The sequence below is a fragment of the Scleropages formosus genome, chromosome 11 (assembly GCF_900964775.1).
Source record: "Scleropages formosus chromosome 11, fSclFor1.1, whole genome shotgun sequence".
NCBI classification, from domain to species: Eukaryota; Metazoa; Chordata; class Actinopteri; order Osteoglossiformes; family Osteoglossidae; genus Scleropages; species Scleropages formosus.
Genome location: NC_041816.1, coordinates 21,181,776 through 21,200,583, shown reverse-complemented (window position 1 = coordinate 21,200,583; position 18,808 = coordinate 21,181,776). Strand labels below are relative to the sequence as shown.

The following is an 18,808-nucleotide window of genomic DNA, read 5'->3' as shown; positions in this document are numbered from 1 at the left end:
CTGTGACCCCGTATGGGACAAGCGGTTCTGAAAGTATGTGTGTGTATTTGCTTTCAAGGCTTTTCTCTGAATGAGACAACAGCTATACTTTATTGACCCTTGTTTTTTTTTTTTTACTAGCACAAATTTTGCTTACTAAGTCATGTTCTTTTATGAAATTCAGGTGGAATTTTTCCCAGTTATTGCCAGAGTTGATGGTGGTACCTGTTTCTGTGTAACGTTGAAGTCTTAAGTCATTATGATCAGCTGCCATGATTGCAGGACTTTACTGGACTTTACACCAGAAGTCAGACTGCTGAAGTCTGAAAAGACACCAAAAACGTTTGGCCTTCTTCATCTCAACATGCATTGATGTTATAAACGTCCCCCCCGACGTACACAACTCTAAATTAATTCATCTATCAATGTCTGCTTGACAAATTACAGGGGCTTCTGGTGCACAGATATGGTCAGCAGACGGCCTTCCAGGGGCTTACGTGATCGACCGTGCCCATCCGACAGGGAAAGGGGTACGGAAGAGGAGAAATGGTTCTGGAATGAGGGCTCCCTGCAAGCCAGGGCTGAAATAAACCTCCTTCAGGAAGACTGGTTGACAACATTTGCTCAGGTTTTGCAGCAAATCTAGGAGCAGAAAATCCTTCCTAAACATACCGTAATAGCTCCGATGTACAAGTGTTCCAGCCATATGATTCCCTCTTTTTAGACGTAATGTTAAGCTTTCTTCAGTAACTTTGTTAGTAAGGGTCCTGTATAAAAAAATTGAAATAAGCTCAATTATTTTCATTATGTTCATTTCCGTTCAAATATTTTTTAAAAGAACGAACATAAATATATGAACACGGTTTTTTTAACAGAATTTTTGCAAAAACTCTGCATTAGAGAAAGTCTCGAACATTCAAGAATAACAGTTTTTTGCATATCTGACAGCAATGCAGTTTTATTTTGGGATGTTTACAAAATTGATTAGGTGAAAAATACCTTCATCTCTGAGTTGAATGAACCATCTGAAGTAAAGATATGTGCTATTGATTTTACTTAGTGTTCTCATGCTGAGTTTGACTTTGCCAAGATGGGTTTTTATTTATCTGTGTGTTTATGTGTAGTGTGCTTTCAGTTTGCATGTGGTTACACTTAAAAATTTGTATTTAAACAACTTTCTCAGGAAGGTAATTCAGCATGGCATGGTAGAATTTATTGTTACTTTAAGTATATTACAAAAAAATTCAATTGCAAATTTTTTCCCAAATGTTTTGTGGTATTTCAGGACCAATGTAACTTTTAAGTAAGGTTGCAGATGTCTTTGGATAATGTTTTAAAGTGCTGATATTATGCTAAGAATTACACAGCTGTTTTCACAGGGAGATATTCCTTTGGAAACAGTTTGAAGAATCTGCTTTTTATGCTATTACAGCTAACACGTTTTCAGCAGACCTCCTCTGGTCCTAGAAGCCTGACATGCCTTGTTTTGTCTTTTGCCCCTCAGCACTCTGACATTTGCTTCATTACATGACGTTACATGCATCCATTTAAAAATTCCTCAAGGTTACCAATGCATTCTCAGGAGGGTCTGAACATGAACAATGTTTACGGCCCTTCTTGAACGTGGGGGCTTTAATTCAATGTGACCGTATGTCATGGGGTAATGTGTAATGTGCTAGTGATTTCGGAGTGGTAAACCCTGTTGTCACTTTGAATCAAAATTATGCTCCGCCGCCTAACCCGGTGGTCTGTCACTGACGCCAGGCCTGATTTGCTACAGCCAGTGCATTTCAGCGAGAAAGAAGAGCGAAACAAAAATGAGCAACACCCACAAACACACACTCATAACAGATAACGCCGAATGTACCGTTCTGTCTCCGACAAGTCACGATAAAGAAAATAACACGTCTGATAATTTCAAATGATGTAGCATTTAACATTTAATTATACCCTCTGGGTTTTGATGGGGAAAAAAAAAAATCCAGCGTTTTCTACTGGACATTTCTATTTCTGAACGCTTGAATAATTTCACCAATTGGTCTTGATATCAGGGTATTCTCCGCTGCATTCAGAGTTGGTTCAAAATAATTGTCTGCCCATGGAAGGAGGACCTGTATATTTATAGCCCTGTGTGATTATGGAGGGCATAGTTAAGCTGCACTGCGATTTAAACAGCCTCTGGAGAGGGACTGAAGCATGAAGGAATTGGAAACACAATAATCCATACTGTGGTTTGCTGCTGTTGCGAAATGGGCTGCTCCGTGATTCACTTTTTGGTTTGTTCATTGTACCTCTCTTCGCTCTGTGAGGCACAATAGGTCAGTAACGCGCGTTTTCAATGGTTGCTTCTGTTATATTTAAGCAATTGGAACACCGAACCTTTTTCATGAAATTCTTTGTTGGTGAGGAACCTAAAACATCGGAGAAGCTGTTACTCCGTTTGTAGACATTTCCCGATCACTGGATATCCCTCATTTGCTCCTCACTGTGAAAATCATTAACTGAATCAGTTTAGAGTGTTGGCTTTAGCAGTATTAAAATAACTCGGCCACATGATTTCTATGGCAGCTGTACTGGGTGCCAAAATACAAATTCAGCCCTAATTTACAGATGCATGAGGAAAAGAGGTTCTGCTGGAGGGGGTGTTGGTGATGTCACTTTGCTCCCGCTGAGGAGTTGATGCACCCAGGAGTCACTGTTCTACCACACCTGGTCACCGTGTTGTCACTGCTAGGCTTGAACCAACCTCACGGCTCCAGGAAGGAGGTGTTACTTGTGCAGCTGACACAAGGCATGCTCCAAACAGGGTATTAAAAAAAAAAAAAACAGCTTAGTTCAAATACGTTGCTCAGGGGTACACTGGGAAAGGCTTTGGTCACTTGCCATTTTCTTGCTGTAAATCTTCATTTGTACTCAAGCAGTACTTCCTGAAAAATGTCTGCGCTGAGGGAATTGCAGACAAAACAACAGGAAAAAGTTGGATTTTTAACAGGAAGCGATTTCTAGTCGAAACAGAAGCCCTTTTTTTGTTTCCACTCTGCCTCCGTAGAAGCCCTGGATGGCTTGTTGGTCAAAAGTGAGGGATTTTCAAATCAAGCTTTAGTACTTTGCCTTGTACCCTGCTGCCCTCCAAGTTTTTTTCTATATCACTCATGTGCTTCCAAACCCTCGGCTGTTTCCTGATCACGTGATCATTTAAAATTATTTTCCCAGCTGACAGCTTACATTTTTTCCCAGACGTGTTGACTCAGCACTCAGCATATTTTCTAACGGCAGTCAGATTCTCTGGTTGAGGAACATAGAGAGCCAGTGCTGCCACTGTGGCACGTTTCAAACTTGAGAAAATGTTTGGGTCTGTTGGTTCAAAGAGATCTGGTTTGTAAGCAAAAGACTGTCATCGGTTCTGCACGCTGCAGAACACCAGAATTTGTATAACATTTAATTTTCCTTCGTGCCGGGAATTTGTCTGTTTCTTTATTTTCTTTCCTGGAGAGACTTTTACCACGGTACAGCTTTGCATACATTGAACATCCACTTCCGTAAGCAACTTTGCATTCAAGGAATTTACATTTACATTTATTTATTTAGCAGACGCTTTTCTCCGAAGCGACTTCCGATAAACTCTATGCAGTGTTATGAGCCCACACACCTTATTCACCAAGGTGACTTACACTGCTAGATACACTACTTACAATGGGTCGCTCATCCATACATTTAATAATAGAGCAGACGCCGCACCCAGCCCTCGGTACTATGGGAGAGGTTTGGGTCCTGACCTGCTCAATATCAAGTGCGCCGCTCTGGGGCTGGTTTACCTTATCAGGCTGCCAGCCTCATGTGTTAACTAAGCCACGTGCTATGTGTGTTTCTAAATGCTTTTAAAAATTCATGCGATGCAACATTACTACCTCTAGCTGTGTACAGTTCCATACGGATCGTTTTCTGGCTCTATCCCAACACTTTGTTACGTAACAGGGTTCAGATATTGAATATGACGTGAATGTAAAAGCAGTGTAAACCCAGTCTTTTCGCTGTACATTGTGCTACGGTACACTGGACTGAAGTAGTCAGTTTTTTTTTGTATCTCCAGGTCTGGATCTGAGAACTGGCTGTACATCTGACCTTTGTTTTATCATTCTTTGCCTCTTTTTTTGGCCTTTTTGCTTCTATTGGCATCGCTTTCCTCAAGTACAATCCGAAGTAGTTCTACATCAGTCACTAATCCCGCTGACAGCAACATGTTTTCTTGTCACGGGGATTTTTGCTGTCTGGACTTTTTTTTGCTTCCGCTTGTAAAACACACGCGAAACATCCAGAGATCGATTTGTGAATGTTCTAGGCTAGACAAAGGAAGGTCCTTCTGTATTTTAAAAGACAGCAGTCAGCCTGCCCCTTCCAAGATGCAGTAATGTGACTCTCCTGCCTCTTGTCTCTGTCACAGTTCTAAAGCACAGAAGAGCCTGGAAGACTTTGCCATCACTGTGGAAACACGCTGCCTGGCAGAGCATGCTTGGATGCCGCACCTGAAAAGTTTCCTGAAGGCAAACAGGGATGGGTGCAGATGATTGCCTTAATAAATTAGCAAGAGTGTGTGTGTGTGTGTTTGGTTATATACATACATATATACAAATACACATACATTTGTCTTTATCTGTTTGCATATGTACTGCATATACACATGCAAACACATATAGAGTGACATATACATATGCAAGCACATGTGCGCATACACATACATAGTGAAACAACAAGTGAAAAATGTATGGACTTTCCAGTGTGAATTAGTATCTTGATAAAAGATATTAGTATTTTACTACTATTTTAGGGAGACTGAAAAAAGTACTTTGAAGCATTTCAATTTATTTTATTTACGTTTTTTATTTCATCACCACAACAATTACTAGTTGTTTATTACTGTTAGTATTTTTATTTTAATCAAATACCACTGTCTGGTGGAGCTGCTGAACCTATGTTTGTGTATTATTTACCCTTTTTAATTAGTTGTAATTAGTTATCTTGGGTATGCTTATAATACACTTGATATCGTTTACTTTTACTTACAATTTGGCCCCCGTTCTGCTTCAAGAAAAGTGTGCGTGTCCTGAACAATGCTTACAGTTCGTAGCGATGACAACCGCAGATTGTCCGGTAATGTACACACGTGCACACACCACATGCGTATACATATTCACACACCGCTAAATGTGTCACCTTGAGAGTGTCTGAAATGTTATTTTTCACACAGAGCCCAAAAAGGCTAAGAAAACCGAGGAATAAACATGCAACATAGAAGTGTACATATTTCTTGGTAAACCAGGTGCAATTGCTTTGTCTACAAGAGAGTTCATCCAGGTATTTTGTATGCAGAGGCTTATGAAAGTAGATTTATTTAATAAATCCAGCCTTTAAACTTAGATAACCAAAGTTGTATTCTAGTACCATGATCAGTGTCTTAAAGTGTTACGAAAAAGTAGTGAATTTACGTACCTGCTAATTAGAAAGTACCCAAAGCTGAAATGTCGTAAATGTTTGTCGTTTACCACGTGAGTTAAGATCCCAACTATCCACAGTATACAGCTGTCTGAAGAGTTTGTATGACTTCCTAAACTTTGACTGTTAAGTACCTCTTTCATGTTTACATCCCAAATAAATGTAATGTGAATATATTGTCTGTATGTAACAAGTTTACATTCGTGTTCCACAGACATTCTGTTGTTTGTTATAGCTGTATGCTGTGTGCTTGATATAGGAATAATTGCTTGGAAAGTTTAAAAGGTACCAGAAAATAGCTATGTCTGATGTTTAACAGATGCACAGGAGTCAGCTAACATCATAGACAGTGGCAGTGTGAATAACCAGGCCAGCGTCAATGTACGAGGACAGTCAGCGTACGAGTATTGATCTAGTCCGCTGCCGCATTGTCCCACATTGTACAGATTCCTGTAAACAAAGCCATTGCACACTGGACGTCATATTTTATTATGTCCCATTGTTAGATCTGTGCCCTTAGCTTGGGAGGTTATTATTGCAATGTACTGTCCAAATGCTGTCCAAGTTTAGTGTAAAAAAACGAAGAAAAAGGGTTTGGGTTTTTTCCAAAATACCAAATGCCCTTAATCTATAACTGAGCTTGGAAACTGCTCATTGTGCTTTTTTATTTTGTTTAAAAAACTATGAAATTAATTTATAAGAATTATCTGCAAGGTGATCTCTATAATGTTCTTGTCATTGCATGTGGCATCACAGGTATTTTTCAGCAACACATAAATACTGATTTGACTGTTTGAATACTTTGACTATTTGAAACGTATATTTTGTTTTCGGAAGGGGTGGAATTATACAATATATGCAAAATCGTTTTAAAACCAGAGCTATTGATTGTTGACCTTTGAGTTTTTTTTTTTTTTTAACTTCTCTTTAATGGCTACATAAATTAAAGCACATTTATTGCCAGCCATTTGTCCTTCATTAAATCTGAGAATGCGGCAAAATATTCCCTTTGTTGACTTCTTCTGACTGCCTTGTGATTGTAAGTAGTCAATCAATACAACAGCTGAGTAGCTACTGGTTGACCTACAGTGTCTGCACAGTGTAACCAGTTCCCTTTCCAACTACTTGCCGAAGGAGATACATTTTCGTCTTTACTATAATTTAACATTGTGATAATCTGGTATCTCCAATCTTTGCAATAAAAGCAAATGTTATTCAATGAGTATTCAATGTTTTACCTCACGTTGTGTTGCCGAGTTTTGTATGGTACGGTACAGTAAAACTCACAAATGCTGGTGAATAGTTTATGGAACGGTATTGTAAACCGAAAACAATCTTATTTAAACAAAAGAACAGCTAGAAAAGTATATAGTTTTGTATTGCAAGATTGTGTATGATGTTGCTAGTTCTTCCCTGTGTTGTTAACTTCCTGTTCAATCTTGCCACTTTGCATGGTTCTTTGTTTCTAAAAAGTGCGTCTATATTTAAAATACACACTTTATTTATTTATTTGGGTGCTACTTCGGTATTTTTGGGACCCTCTCATTTCCTCAGTTTGTCTTGCCCCGTCTTTTTTAGCAGTCATCCAACTTGCTGATTTTCTACATTGATACTGTATAATTTTGTAGGCAGCAATACGAGAAGTGCTGGAGAACAGAAGTATGTGAGCTGTTGACTTCTTACATGAATCTATTAAAGGCAAACAAAGCAAGCCGACATGCTGTGTGGTTATGTGTGTGTAAAGGGGGTGGGAGGCACTGTCTTTCTCTCAGCTTGTAATGCACAGGGTGCTACTTAAGGCACGGGCAGAAGTGGCTGCACCATACGGCCAGACAGCAATCCACACAACAGGGCTGCCAGCCTGGACACAAAAAGGCCATTGGCATCCAATGACACAGTCATTTTTATATTTCCGACAGACATAGTCACGTTTTTTGATACACGATACCCAAATCATTCATGTTAAATGCATTTTAAATATTTAGAAGAGTACTGTGTCAAGTAATTACTAAAGTTTGGGAAGCTTGCCAAGAAGATCAGTGAAGGACTGACAATGGGCTTGCTCTCCACCCTTTGTCTCATGAAGAATTAGGAGGGAAAAGCACGTCTCCGATTATAAAAATATCTTTCCGGCTTCGCATTCAGCCAGTTGACTATGAAGAAAAATAAATTCAAATTCACAGTAATTATTATGTCTAAAGCAAAGAGTGTGTATTTCAGCTGAGTGTAGAGAGTATAATTCCTTTATTAACTTTAGATTTGTTGCCTTACTAAATAGCAGTGGAAAAAAATAATTTCGAAGGTGGAAGTAAAGACGCGTCATGTACTGCAGTTACATCAACTTACAGCGCTAATTATGCAATAACAGAGCATGGAAATAACAAAACAAGATGCATATTCAATTTTTAACTTTTTTCTTTACAAAATGAGCAGAGAGACCACAGAAACTAGGTATAATAAAGTGCAACGCCAATTAAAAGAAGCCTTGAAACGTACCACACTTATCTGTGATCTTTAGAGGTCTGGCTATATAGCACATTCGGATACATTATTGTCCACTTGGCTTATGCCTGCCTTTGCCTACTGAGAATGGGTTTCATGGCTCATGATGGTAACTGTAGACCCGTCAGCGAACCATGTCGCTGTGGACGTTCTGCCGTGTTCTTGCTGTCAACGTGCTGCAGCACTCGCTCAAGAGCGGAGGGGGAAATGTGATGCGGCACTTCGACCTGGCAGCCCTATGTGCTGTCCGCATGGAAAATTCGAAACCTAACACCCTGCCCCCCTTATGCTCACCCCATCCAACACAGTTCACACTGGAAAGGGTCTTTTGGCTTATGTTTGGGGTTCTAATGTCAATTTCATTTCAAAAACCCTTGAAAGGTTTACATAACACAAACAAAAAGAAAGGTATACGAAAAAAGTCCTTTTCAGTTTTACAGAAACACCAGATAAAATTACATGCCCCCCCCCCCCTTTTTTTTTAAATTTATTGCTCTTTTAAATGAAATTTTAAATGAGATTTTGATCGTGACTTTAGCAGCGTGTTTCCTCTTGCCAGTCAAAGCACTTTGACTCTGATTTACCATGAGGACATTCCTTGTCTGCAGGACATCTCACTTTTCTATATGCATGATTGATTGAGCACAGACATTATTTGCAGAGCTGCCTTTCATATGATAGGCTACATGTGTCATTTTGATTTTCACACCACGCCACTTGCCCTCATCCTGTGCATTCAAATGAATGCTAAAATATTGAATATGCTGCTATAATGAAAGAAGTGTGAATAAAAATGCTGTCTTTAAATGAACAAGCCTGCAGCCAGATTCACAGAGGTAATGAAATTATGATTGCATCCATTGGTCGCTTCTCGCAAAGGTTACACTCAAGCATCTGGAATGATAGTGTGATAAAAAGGTATGTCTATTTATATAATGTACAGCTTCTGCTTTCTATTGTTTCTTTAAAGTGAAGGCTGTGGGCCCATACATAGGGTGTTGCCCATTTATCAGTATCCTCACCTATGTGTGTGTAATGTTTTCACAACCTAATATACTATTTACTATTAAAGTCTGGATTCAAAAGGAATGCTTAACGGACTGTGAAAGAAACACTATTCATATGCTGTGTGTGTGTGTTACAACTGGAAAACTGTTCTTGTTTTCCTGAATGCAGCTCTGTTGGTTCCACACATTTCATTTATCAAAATATCTGCTTTCTATTATCTGTCAAATAGTACTCTGTTGACAGAGCAATAAAAAAACATGGAGCATCTGCAATGTTGCAATAGTCTTTTATTTATGGCAGATCTTTATAGCCATGCACATTTGTGCATACTTGGACAGTTGTTGGATCTTGTTTTATGCCTGGAGTTTTTGTTTTCTAATCTGCAACAGAAATGGAGGGCAAAACTGAACGGGTGTGAGGATTCTAGGGTCGGGGGGGGTAGCTAATAAACTTTTACATGACTTTCCCACCACCCTCCCCAACAGACTGCTTGGTTCCCCCAATAGCAGCTGCAGGGGAATGTTGGACTGTTTTCTGGCTGGAGGGTGATTGAGGACTCCCGTGACAATTGTAACCTTTGCGTCCTCCCCCACCGACCCCATCCTCCTCCCTGCAGAGAGCCATGTCCTTCACGATGCCGCTCAGTCTTATTAGGAAGAGAGTGACAGCCAATGGAGTGCGACACTATTGGTCAGCAATGCCAGCGTCGAGTTCCTGTTTTAGTGGGGAGACTTTGAAGTCATCTCATCCATCTCTGTCTCTGTGCCTTCTCTCTTGTTTTAAATCTCCACCTCTCACTACTCAGAGCTTCAGCTCAAATGCTGACTTGTTTTTCCCCTTAAGGCACATGCACTGAATCCAGTAAACACGAAGACACATCCACACAGATGCACGAGACAATGTTTTTTGGTCCTTGTGCCAAGCATTAATGCTGATCTAAAGACATAGCTTTTCTTAGATAATAAAACCTTGTATCTACATGAGCACCTCTTATTATTATCTTTTTTCCATTATGACATTATTTGAAAAGGAAGCAATAATGTTTATGGCAACAAAACAAGTGTCATGTTGTGATGGTGAAATTCATTTTATGAAGTGTGAAGAAAATGTCTATTTGTTGTCATGGTAACTGCCAGTGCAGACAAACTGAAGCAGAATAGAAAGCTTTGCAAATCCAGTCTGCTTCCTGCACAGTGGAGACACTCAGAGATGCTGAGCCATTGTTAGTAGAGGGTTTCTTTAAAAAAAAAATGATACGGGGGTGGAATATTTTGTAAAGTCAATCAGAAAATTGTCAAGCAGGAGAACCAAAACAGAAAGAAAGCAATTTTTAGTGCAACTGAAATGTACAATGTTCTGCTAGAAAAACTGTGCATAAACCACAGAAGGCTTGCCTGCACTTCACTCATTCTTTACACTGATTTAACAAACATAGAGAATTCAACGCTATGCATCCCACTTGTCTTGTCAACTTATGGAACAAGTGATCTTGATCACCACCGTTCAGCTCGGTTGGCCTGTGTACCAACTCTGGGGCTGGAGTCATGGGATATGAGGTCAAGTTCTGCACTGTTGCTTTACTTGGTCTCACACTTCCCAGCTTCTGTGTTCATATCTGAAATGTGCATATGCTGCAAAACATACTGTACTGCACTGCACTGTGGCAGGCAGCAGTCAAGGACATGTCCCATCTATTGAACTAAGGGACGTAGCTGGAGGAGGACTGGAGGAAAAAACATGTTGCTGAGATGGTGCAACATTTCTGCGTATTGAAAGTTGTGCATTTTGATTGTGGTGAGTTTGGGATTTGCAGATTTTTAGGCTTGGTTTTTGGGTTTCTGCTGTAAATCTCAGTTCTGTTTCCTGATCAAATCTGTTTTAGTTTTCTTTTCCAGAGGCTGGAACAATTTACTGAGTTTTTGGATAGCTGCTGTCATTTTGGTTAAGTGTTTTTAAATGGCAATCAAGAAAGTGTATCATCTCTACTATCTCCTTCATTGATACACACAAATATGTACATATTGCAGCATTTGCTGTAAGAGCACACACGAGTATGTGTCTATACAGTCTATATGTTTATTCTTACCAAAAAAGATGATTTTGGAGCTGTTTGTCCACTCCACTGAAAGAAGGCCATTTCCAAAACATTACAGCAAAAAAAGAAAATAAAAATGCACCAAAGAATTCAGCAAATGCAACCAAATAAGAAATAATGTGACATCATCCGAATGCATTTTTACTGAGTCAGTGATCAGAAAAAAATAATAAATGGATGTTATTCCCTGGACTCCAGCAACATATACAGCTGGAGAATTACAGCATCAGAAAAAATCAATACCCACAGCAATAATTAATGAGAATACTCATGGGGACTGAAGTGCATTAAGTTCTCCTGTTCAAACTTGATTGTCTTGGCTGCACTGATTGTCCAATTCAGACCATGGCAATCATTTTTTCTTAATATACAATATTTGTAATGTACTTAATGCCACATTTCATCTTATTGCATTTGATTTCGTAATTTAATTTACTAAATAGAGTATACCTTTGAACAATATACATTATCAACTTCCTTATAGTTTAAACCGGGCAATTTTAGTACTTATTCTATTATTTTCGGTGATGCTGCTCCATTACAGAAAAGGAACTGTAACATGCATAAGTGTTGGATATAAGGATTTAAAAACTGTATATATTACATTTAAATTTATTCATTTAGAAGACGCTTTTGTTCAAAACGACGTACATCTCAGCAAAAGTACAATTCTTGCATTACATTAAGAGAAGGAGACATAGGTGCAGACATGAAAGTCTCAAGCAAACCTAATTTGTTCCCTGCCATTTGCTGCACCGAGGTTCATCGTTCGAGTAGGTGCATAAAACACAGGATAGACAAATCCTGATACCCTCCCACCATTTTTTTTTTAAATATTATAAGATACATAAATGAGCAAGTATAATGCCAGAGTAATGGCTAATAAAGGTTGTATCTGGGGATGCTTATGGAGTTACGATGCGTGAACAGTTACACCGTAAATGAGCTGGAAAGATCTTGGACGAAGTGGATCTGGAAAAGGTGGGTTTTCAGACCCTTCTTGAAAACAGACAGAGTTTCCACAGTTCTGAGTGACAGGGGAAGGTCATTCCACCACAACGGACCCAGAACCGAGAACCTCCGAGCTTTGCCTTTCGTGCGCGGGACCACCAAGCGAGCAGAAGTAGATGAGCAAAGGGGCCTGGCTGGGGTGTACTGGTTGATTAAGTCTTTTAAATAGCTGGGAGCAGTTCTATTGATGCATTTGTACACAGTAACCAGGGTTTTGAATTTGATTCTGGCAGCTATAGGAAGCCAGTGCAGAGAGATGAGTAGAAGAGATACATGGGAGCGCTTTGGCAAATCAAACACAACTCGTGCAGCAGCATTCTGTAGAAGCTGCAGAGGTTTGATGGCATTAGCAGGAAGGCCACACAGAAGAGAGTTGCAGTAGTCCAGACGGGAAGTCACCATGGCCTGGACAAGTAGTTGGGCAGAGTCAATAGTGAGGTAGGGACGGATCCAACTAATATTATGCGGGAGGTATCTGCAGGACAGGGTTGTGGCTTCGATATGTTGAGAGAATGACTGACTCGCATCAATCGTTACTCCCAGACTCTTAGCGAAGGAGCTAGGTGAAATGAGTGAATTGTCCAGTTTGATAGAGAGGTCGTGACAGGTGGGAGGTAAAGAATCTCTGTTTTGGAGAGGTTGAGTTGGAGGTGGTGATCATACATCCATGAAGAGATGTCCGACAGGCAGGCAGCAATGCGTGCGGAGATGTCTGATGCACCAGGAGGAAAGGAGAGGAAGAGCTGGGTATCATCAGCATAGCAGTGGTATTTGAATCCATGGGAGGCTATAAAAGGACCGAGGGAGGAGGTGTAGATGGAGAAAAGAAGAGGACCCAATACCGAGCCCTGTGGAACACTGGTTGAAAAAGGCAGAGGAGAAGAACAAGAGCTCCAGCAGACCACTTGATAGAATCTGTCAGAGAGGTAGGACTCAAACCATCTTAGTGCCGCACCTTTGAACCCAAGCTGGTTAAGAGAGGAGAGTAGAATCCGGTGATTGACAGTGTCAAATACTGCAGACAGATCGAGGAGGATGAGGACTGAGGAGAGGGAGGCGGCTCTAGCAGCTTGGAGAGCGTCAGATACCACCAGAAGGGTAGTCTCAGTGGAGTGACCAACTTTGAAACCAGACTGATAACCATCAAGGAGATGGTTCCCGGTGAGGAAATCAGACAGTTGATCACAGGCTGCCCACTCAAGGGTTTTGGATAGGAAGGAGAGGAGAGAGACCGGTCTGTAATTTTCAACCAGATTGGGGTCCAGGAAGGATTTTTTTTTAACAGAGGTGAAATTAGAGCAGTTTTGAAGGCAGCTGGGAAACAACCAGAGGAGAGTGAGGAATTCATGATAGAAGAGATGAAGGAGGAGAGTTGTGGGAAAATGTTCTGAAGGAGTGATGATGGGATCAAATTTGTATGTATTAAATTTGTATGTATTAAAATCAGAGAACTCATACATGGAAATTTCAGGTGAACTGTTAATTTTTCATTTTTATATTGTTCTTTTTCTTCATTGTACTGAACAGTTTGCTTGAGCAAGTACGATACAAGCACACTATCACTCCGGAGAAAGAAATACATTTCATATGTGTTCACATACATGAAGAACATGTGGATTGTGGAGAAGGGCAGCTGGGATCGTAAAAATGTGATGGATGAAACCCTGGGGATACCCTCTGAGAGGCAGGGGTGGAGGTGTGTGTCATCCTCTTGCTCCCACTACCAGTAGCTCCATGTGTGAACCTATGATTTCCTGTTGTCCTTCAATTAGCATTTCCAGTGGCAGTGTTGTTGGATTTAAATAGTTTAAGACACTGTACTTTAAGACCCGCTTTATTTAAATGCTTATAATTTTTCAGACTGGGAAGAAAACAGAATTGTCACCATCTTCTGTGTCATGTTCAGCCACCCATTTCCATGGTTATTTATGTTCTCCTTCAAGAAATGACTGAAAGCTGTTTCGATGGCCTCTGCACATGTCAACAAAGACATACGTCTGTCACCAAGAACTGATGATAAAAATATCATGAGCTTTTTAAATACTTTTTCCACTGATAAAAATAGAATAAACTTGCTTGAAGCGACAAAAAGCACATTCCAATTTAAGCATGTAGAATGTTCTGCTGGAAGCTCATGCTCATGTTCAGCAAAAAAGATAAATTTAGCAGTTGTTATGTAACCTTTCTGATTTAAGACTTTCTGCTAAACCAGAGAATCCATATATCTAATTTCACAAGGTATCTTTACATTTCTTTGTAAACATGAGGAATTAAACAAAAATTCATTATGTGTTTATCTTTTCTGTGAGGTCCCTTCAGTTATTTCAGAATAGTATATGGTATGGGCAGACATATGCACGTATGTCTCAACATTTTGAAAAAGAAGCAAAACTGGTGTACAGCAAAAGTTTAAACTAAGTAAATACAAAATCTTGCTTTACAATACAGTAATTACTAACAGTGTTTAGATCATTCCTGGGCTGTAGATTCAGATGTGGGTTCAAATCCAACTCAAAGTATGATGAGTAGATATTGGTATTGGATAGATAGATAGATAGATAGATAGATAGATAGATAGATAGATAGAGCAAATACATCTACTTCTCAGCCACAGTGAAACATTTTGCAGTCATTTACTGTTTGCACGTGAAATATCTGCACGAATTGCATACAATTCACATCGCTAATGTACAGATGATTCATTGTATCTCATTTGGTTATTCATTCAGATATTCACACAGATAATGGACAGAATGGTGCCGCTTAATGTTTGCGGTAAGATACCTATACATTTTTGCAAAGGTGACAGCAATCATTTCTGTTTCAGGAGCACATTTCTGTATGACACATTAACCTTCTCCACAGGGTACATGTGTAAAACCCACGATGATACCCCAATAGAGATGGACTTATCTAAGATACAGTATGTGATGAGTCAAAAGAACAGTCAGAGCAAATCAAGGCATTGTCTTGTCTCATAGACTGTAACCTTTCTTGTGTAACTCGGCCAATCTGATGAGAACAGCACGCATGACTCATAAAGAACCCTCGATCTTCATTACAAAGCAGCTGATAGCAAAGAGTCTCAGTTTTGGCTTCCAGACCCCAGACACAGGAATCGTGCATTAAAAGACTGTGCTGCATCCTTCCAGCACTCATAGATACTTCACCGGTTTTAAGTAGCTTGGATGAGCAATGTACCACCATGAACCCACTTAAAGGGATGCCACTTTGACCCTATGAAGGGTCAGAGGTGCTGTGGACTCTCCTACAGGCCGAGAGCCTTGGAAACAGCAAATTAGAGCTAGGCTGAAAAAAACCCGCATGGACCATCGCTCCCAAGCATCTTTTTGCAAACGTATGGTCTCTGGTGAACAAAATGGATGAACTGCGGCTCCGGATAACAACAAACAAATGGATTGAGGAATGCAATGTCATGATTTTTATGGAAACATGGCTTAACACCAATATTCCCAGCAGCGCCATTGAGCTGGAGGGACGCAGTGTTTTCCAGGCAGACAGAACTGCAGTGGACTCTGGTAAGCACAAGGGTGGAGGACTGTGCATTTACGTTAACAATTCATGGTGCACAGACTCTACTGTAACCGAAAGTCATTGCTCAGCTCATTTAGAGTACTTGATGATTAAGTGCAGACCCTTCTATTTACCAAGAGAATTCTCAGCCATTGCTTTGACTGCACCATACATCCCTCCAGATGTTAATGCTAAGTTAGCTATGGAAGAACTGCACGCAGCAATAAGCAAACAACAGTCTGTACACCCCGATGAAGCTTTTATTATTGCTGGAGACTTCAACCACTCCAACTTAAAAACTGTATTTCCCAAATTTCATCAGCATGTCTCCTGCTCTACTAGAGGAGACAACACACCGGACCATGTATATACAAACATTGCTGAAGCGTACAAGGCCATTCCCCTCCCCCATTTGGGTCAGTCTGATCATCTTTCTTTGTTCATGCTACCCAAATACACACCACTCATCAAATGTGTGAAGCCATCAGTGCTGACAGTGAAGGTATGGCCAGAGGGGGCCATTTCTTCATTACAGCCACAGTTTCAGGACACTGACTGGAATAAGTTCGCCTCACAGGCCACCTTGGGCTCACACACAGACATCGATATTTATACATCCTCTGTACTGGACCATATCAACATGTGTATTGACACTGTCACTACCGTTAAACATGTGAAAAACTTTCCCAATCAGAAGCAGTGGATGAACTCTGAGGTTCGCCTCCTGCTGAAAGCAGGAGATGCTGCTTTTAAATCCGGCGATGCAGAAGCCTAGAGCAGAGCCAAGGCTAACCTGAAAAGGGGCATTAGGAAAGCCAAGCATTCATATAAACTTTGCATTGAGGATCACTTCCACAACAACTCCGACCCCAGACGCATGTGGAAAGGCATCCGATTTATTACCAACCACAAACTTACAATACAGCCCCCACCAACCAGCGATGCCTTCCTCCTAGACGAGCTCAACCACTTCTTTGCTCGCTTTGACCAAGGTATCAGACATCACACCACAAATACTAACTCCTCCTCTGTTGACCCCCCACTATCGCTCTCCACAGCTGAGGTGTACTCAGCACTAAGCAGAGTAGATGCATGTAAGTCAGCTGGCCCTGATGGCATACCCAGGCGTGTGCTCAGGGCATGTGCTGGTCAACTGGCACAGGTCTTCACTAACATTTTCAACCTGTCATTGGCCCAGGCCTCTGTTCCCACATGTCTGAAAAGTACAACTATCATACCTGTGCCTAAGCATTCAAATGCAAAGTGTCTGAATGATTTTCGTCCTGTTGCACTCACCCCTATTGTTATGAAGTGCCTTGAGAAACTGTTACTGAGTCACCTCATAGAAGGCCTCCCACCTACACTGGACCCACACCAGTTTGCCTACTGCCCAAACAGGTCGACAGAGGATGCCATTTCCACTGCTCTTCACTCAGCCCTCACCCACCTGGATAACAAGAACATATACGTAAGGATGCTGTTCATTGACTTTAGCGCCGCATTTAACATGGTCATTCCCACAAAACTGATCACAAAGCTCATTGACCTGGATATCTGCACACCCAAATGCAGATGGATTCTGGACTTTCTATCCAACAGACCCCAGGCTGTAAGGTTGGGCAATCGCATGTCCTCAACCCTCATTTTGAACACCGGCATCCCACAAGGTTGCATGTTGAGCCCACTGCTCTACTCCCTGTTTACCCATGACTGTGTTCCTCTGCATAACTCCAACATCTTCATCAAGTATGCAGATGATACCACAGTGGTTGGCCAGATCAGTAACAACGATGAAACGGCCTACTGGGAGGAGATATAACACCTGTCAGCATGGTGCTCCAGCAACAACCTCACCCTCAATGCCATGAAGACCAAAGAGCTCATTGTGGACTTCACGAAATCTTACATCAACAGCACTGAAGTAGAGTGTGTCTACAGCTTTAAGTTCCTGGTTGTCCACATCTCTGAGGATCTGTCCTGGCATCAGAACACCTCAATTCTGGTTAGGAAGGCGCAACAGCGTCTTTATTTCTTGAGAACACTGAAAAAAGCTCATCTGCCCCCTGAGATTTTAACTAACTTTTACCGCTCTATCACTGAGAGCATCCTGACAAACTCCTTCACAGTGTGGTATAGCAGCTCTACAGTGTGCAAAAGAAAAGCCCTGCAAAGGGTAGTGAAAAATGCCTAACGCATCATTGGTACACAACTACCTGCCATTAAGCTTCTTCACCATAACGAATGTTTGTGCAGAGCACAGAAAATCATCAAGGACTCCTCACATCCCAGTTGCAAACTGTTCAACCTCCTTCCATCCAGGAGAAGATACAGGGCCATTCGCATCAGAACCAGAAGGATGAGGGCCAGTTTCTTCCCTACAGTCATCACCCTGCTGAACTCTACACTTCACCGTTAGGTTACTGATGTCTCACTGACGCTTTACTATTTTTTAACTGCCTGTAATCATTGTGCGGTTCTGCTCTACCTTGTACTTCCAATGTTATCTATCTATCTATCTATCTATCTATCTATCTATCTATCTATCTATCTATCTATCTATCATTAATTAAATAATTAACTTTGCTGGTCATCCAAAAAAAGACCTCCTAGCAATATGCACGTTTCAAAGGCAATAGATTTTTCTAATTTAAACACTGAAAAATGCCATTTTCGCTAAAATTAATTTTCCCAGACAGCCTCTGGGAATTAGGGGATAATTGTATAAGATTTTACAAAAACACTTTTCAGTTAATTGTCATTGTTAGCAATGTACTAGAAATAAAAACTCTTTTATCAATAAAGTGAAGCACAAAGAAAAGAAAAATTGGGATTATCTTGTATGCGACTCGAAAATTGCAAACACGCTACAAAAACGTATGTTTTAATAAACTTCTGATTAAAACACTTCCTTTACTTCCTACTTAAAGAACTTGAGGCATAAAGCAAAGATCAGAACTATCATGAGATGGATACAAAGAATATTGGCAACTTCACAAAAAAAATAGTGCTACATAACCAGTACTTTGAGACATTACTGATTCAAAATGCAAAACACAAAAGAAATTTTTTATCCAATCAGCATTACTTATAATTTTTAGAATAGGCAAGATTCAGATTTTTTTAAGGTCTATTCTTAATTATTTATCTAAAAATGAATGAATAAATAAACAGCAAAAAAGTAAATTTAAC

At 40.4% G+C, this 18,808-nt stretch overlaps 1 protein-coding gene across 2 annotated transcripts in view; it reads left to right on the top strand.

The window, feature by feature from the left end:
- LOC108940794 (potassium voltage-gated channel subfamily A member 1-like) overlaps positions 1-18,808 on the top strand; it is a 61,483-nt gene that overhangs the window by 19,803 nt on the left and 22,872 nt on the right. The window contains exon 3 of one of the 2 annotated variants that reach the window (XM_018763160.2): positions 4,421-4,559. The exons of the other annotated variant lie outside the window; for it this stretch is intronic. Within the exon in view, the coding sequence (XP_018618676.2) occupies positions 4,421-4,506 (86 nt within the window). The 3' untranslated portion in view covers positions 4,507-4,559. Of the gene's footprint in view, positions 1-4,420; positions 4,560-18,808 lie in introns of those variants that run through there. 2 annotated transcript variants of the gene reach the window in all.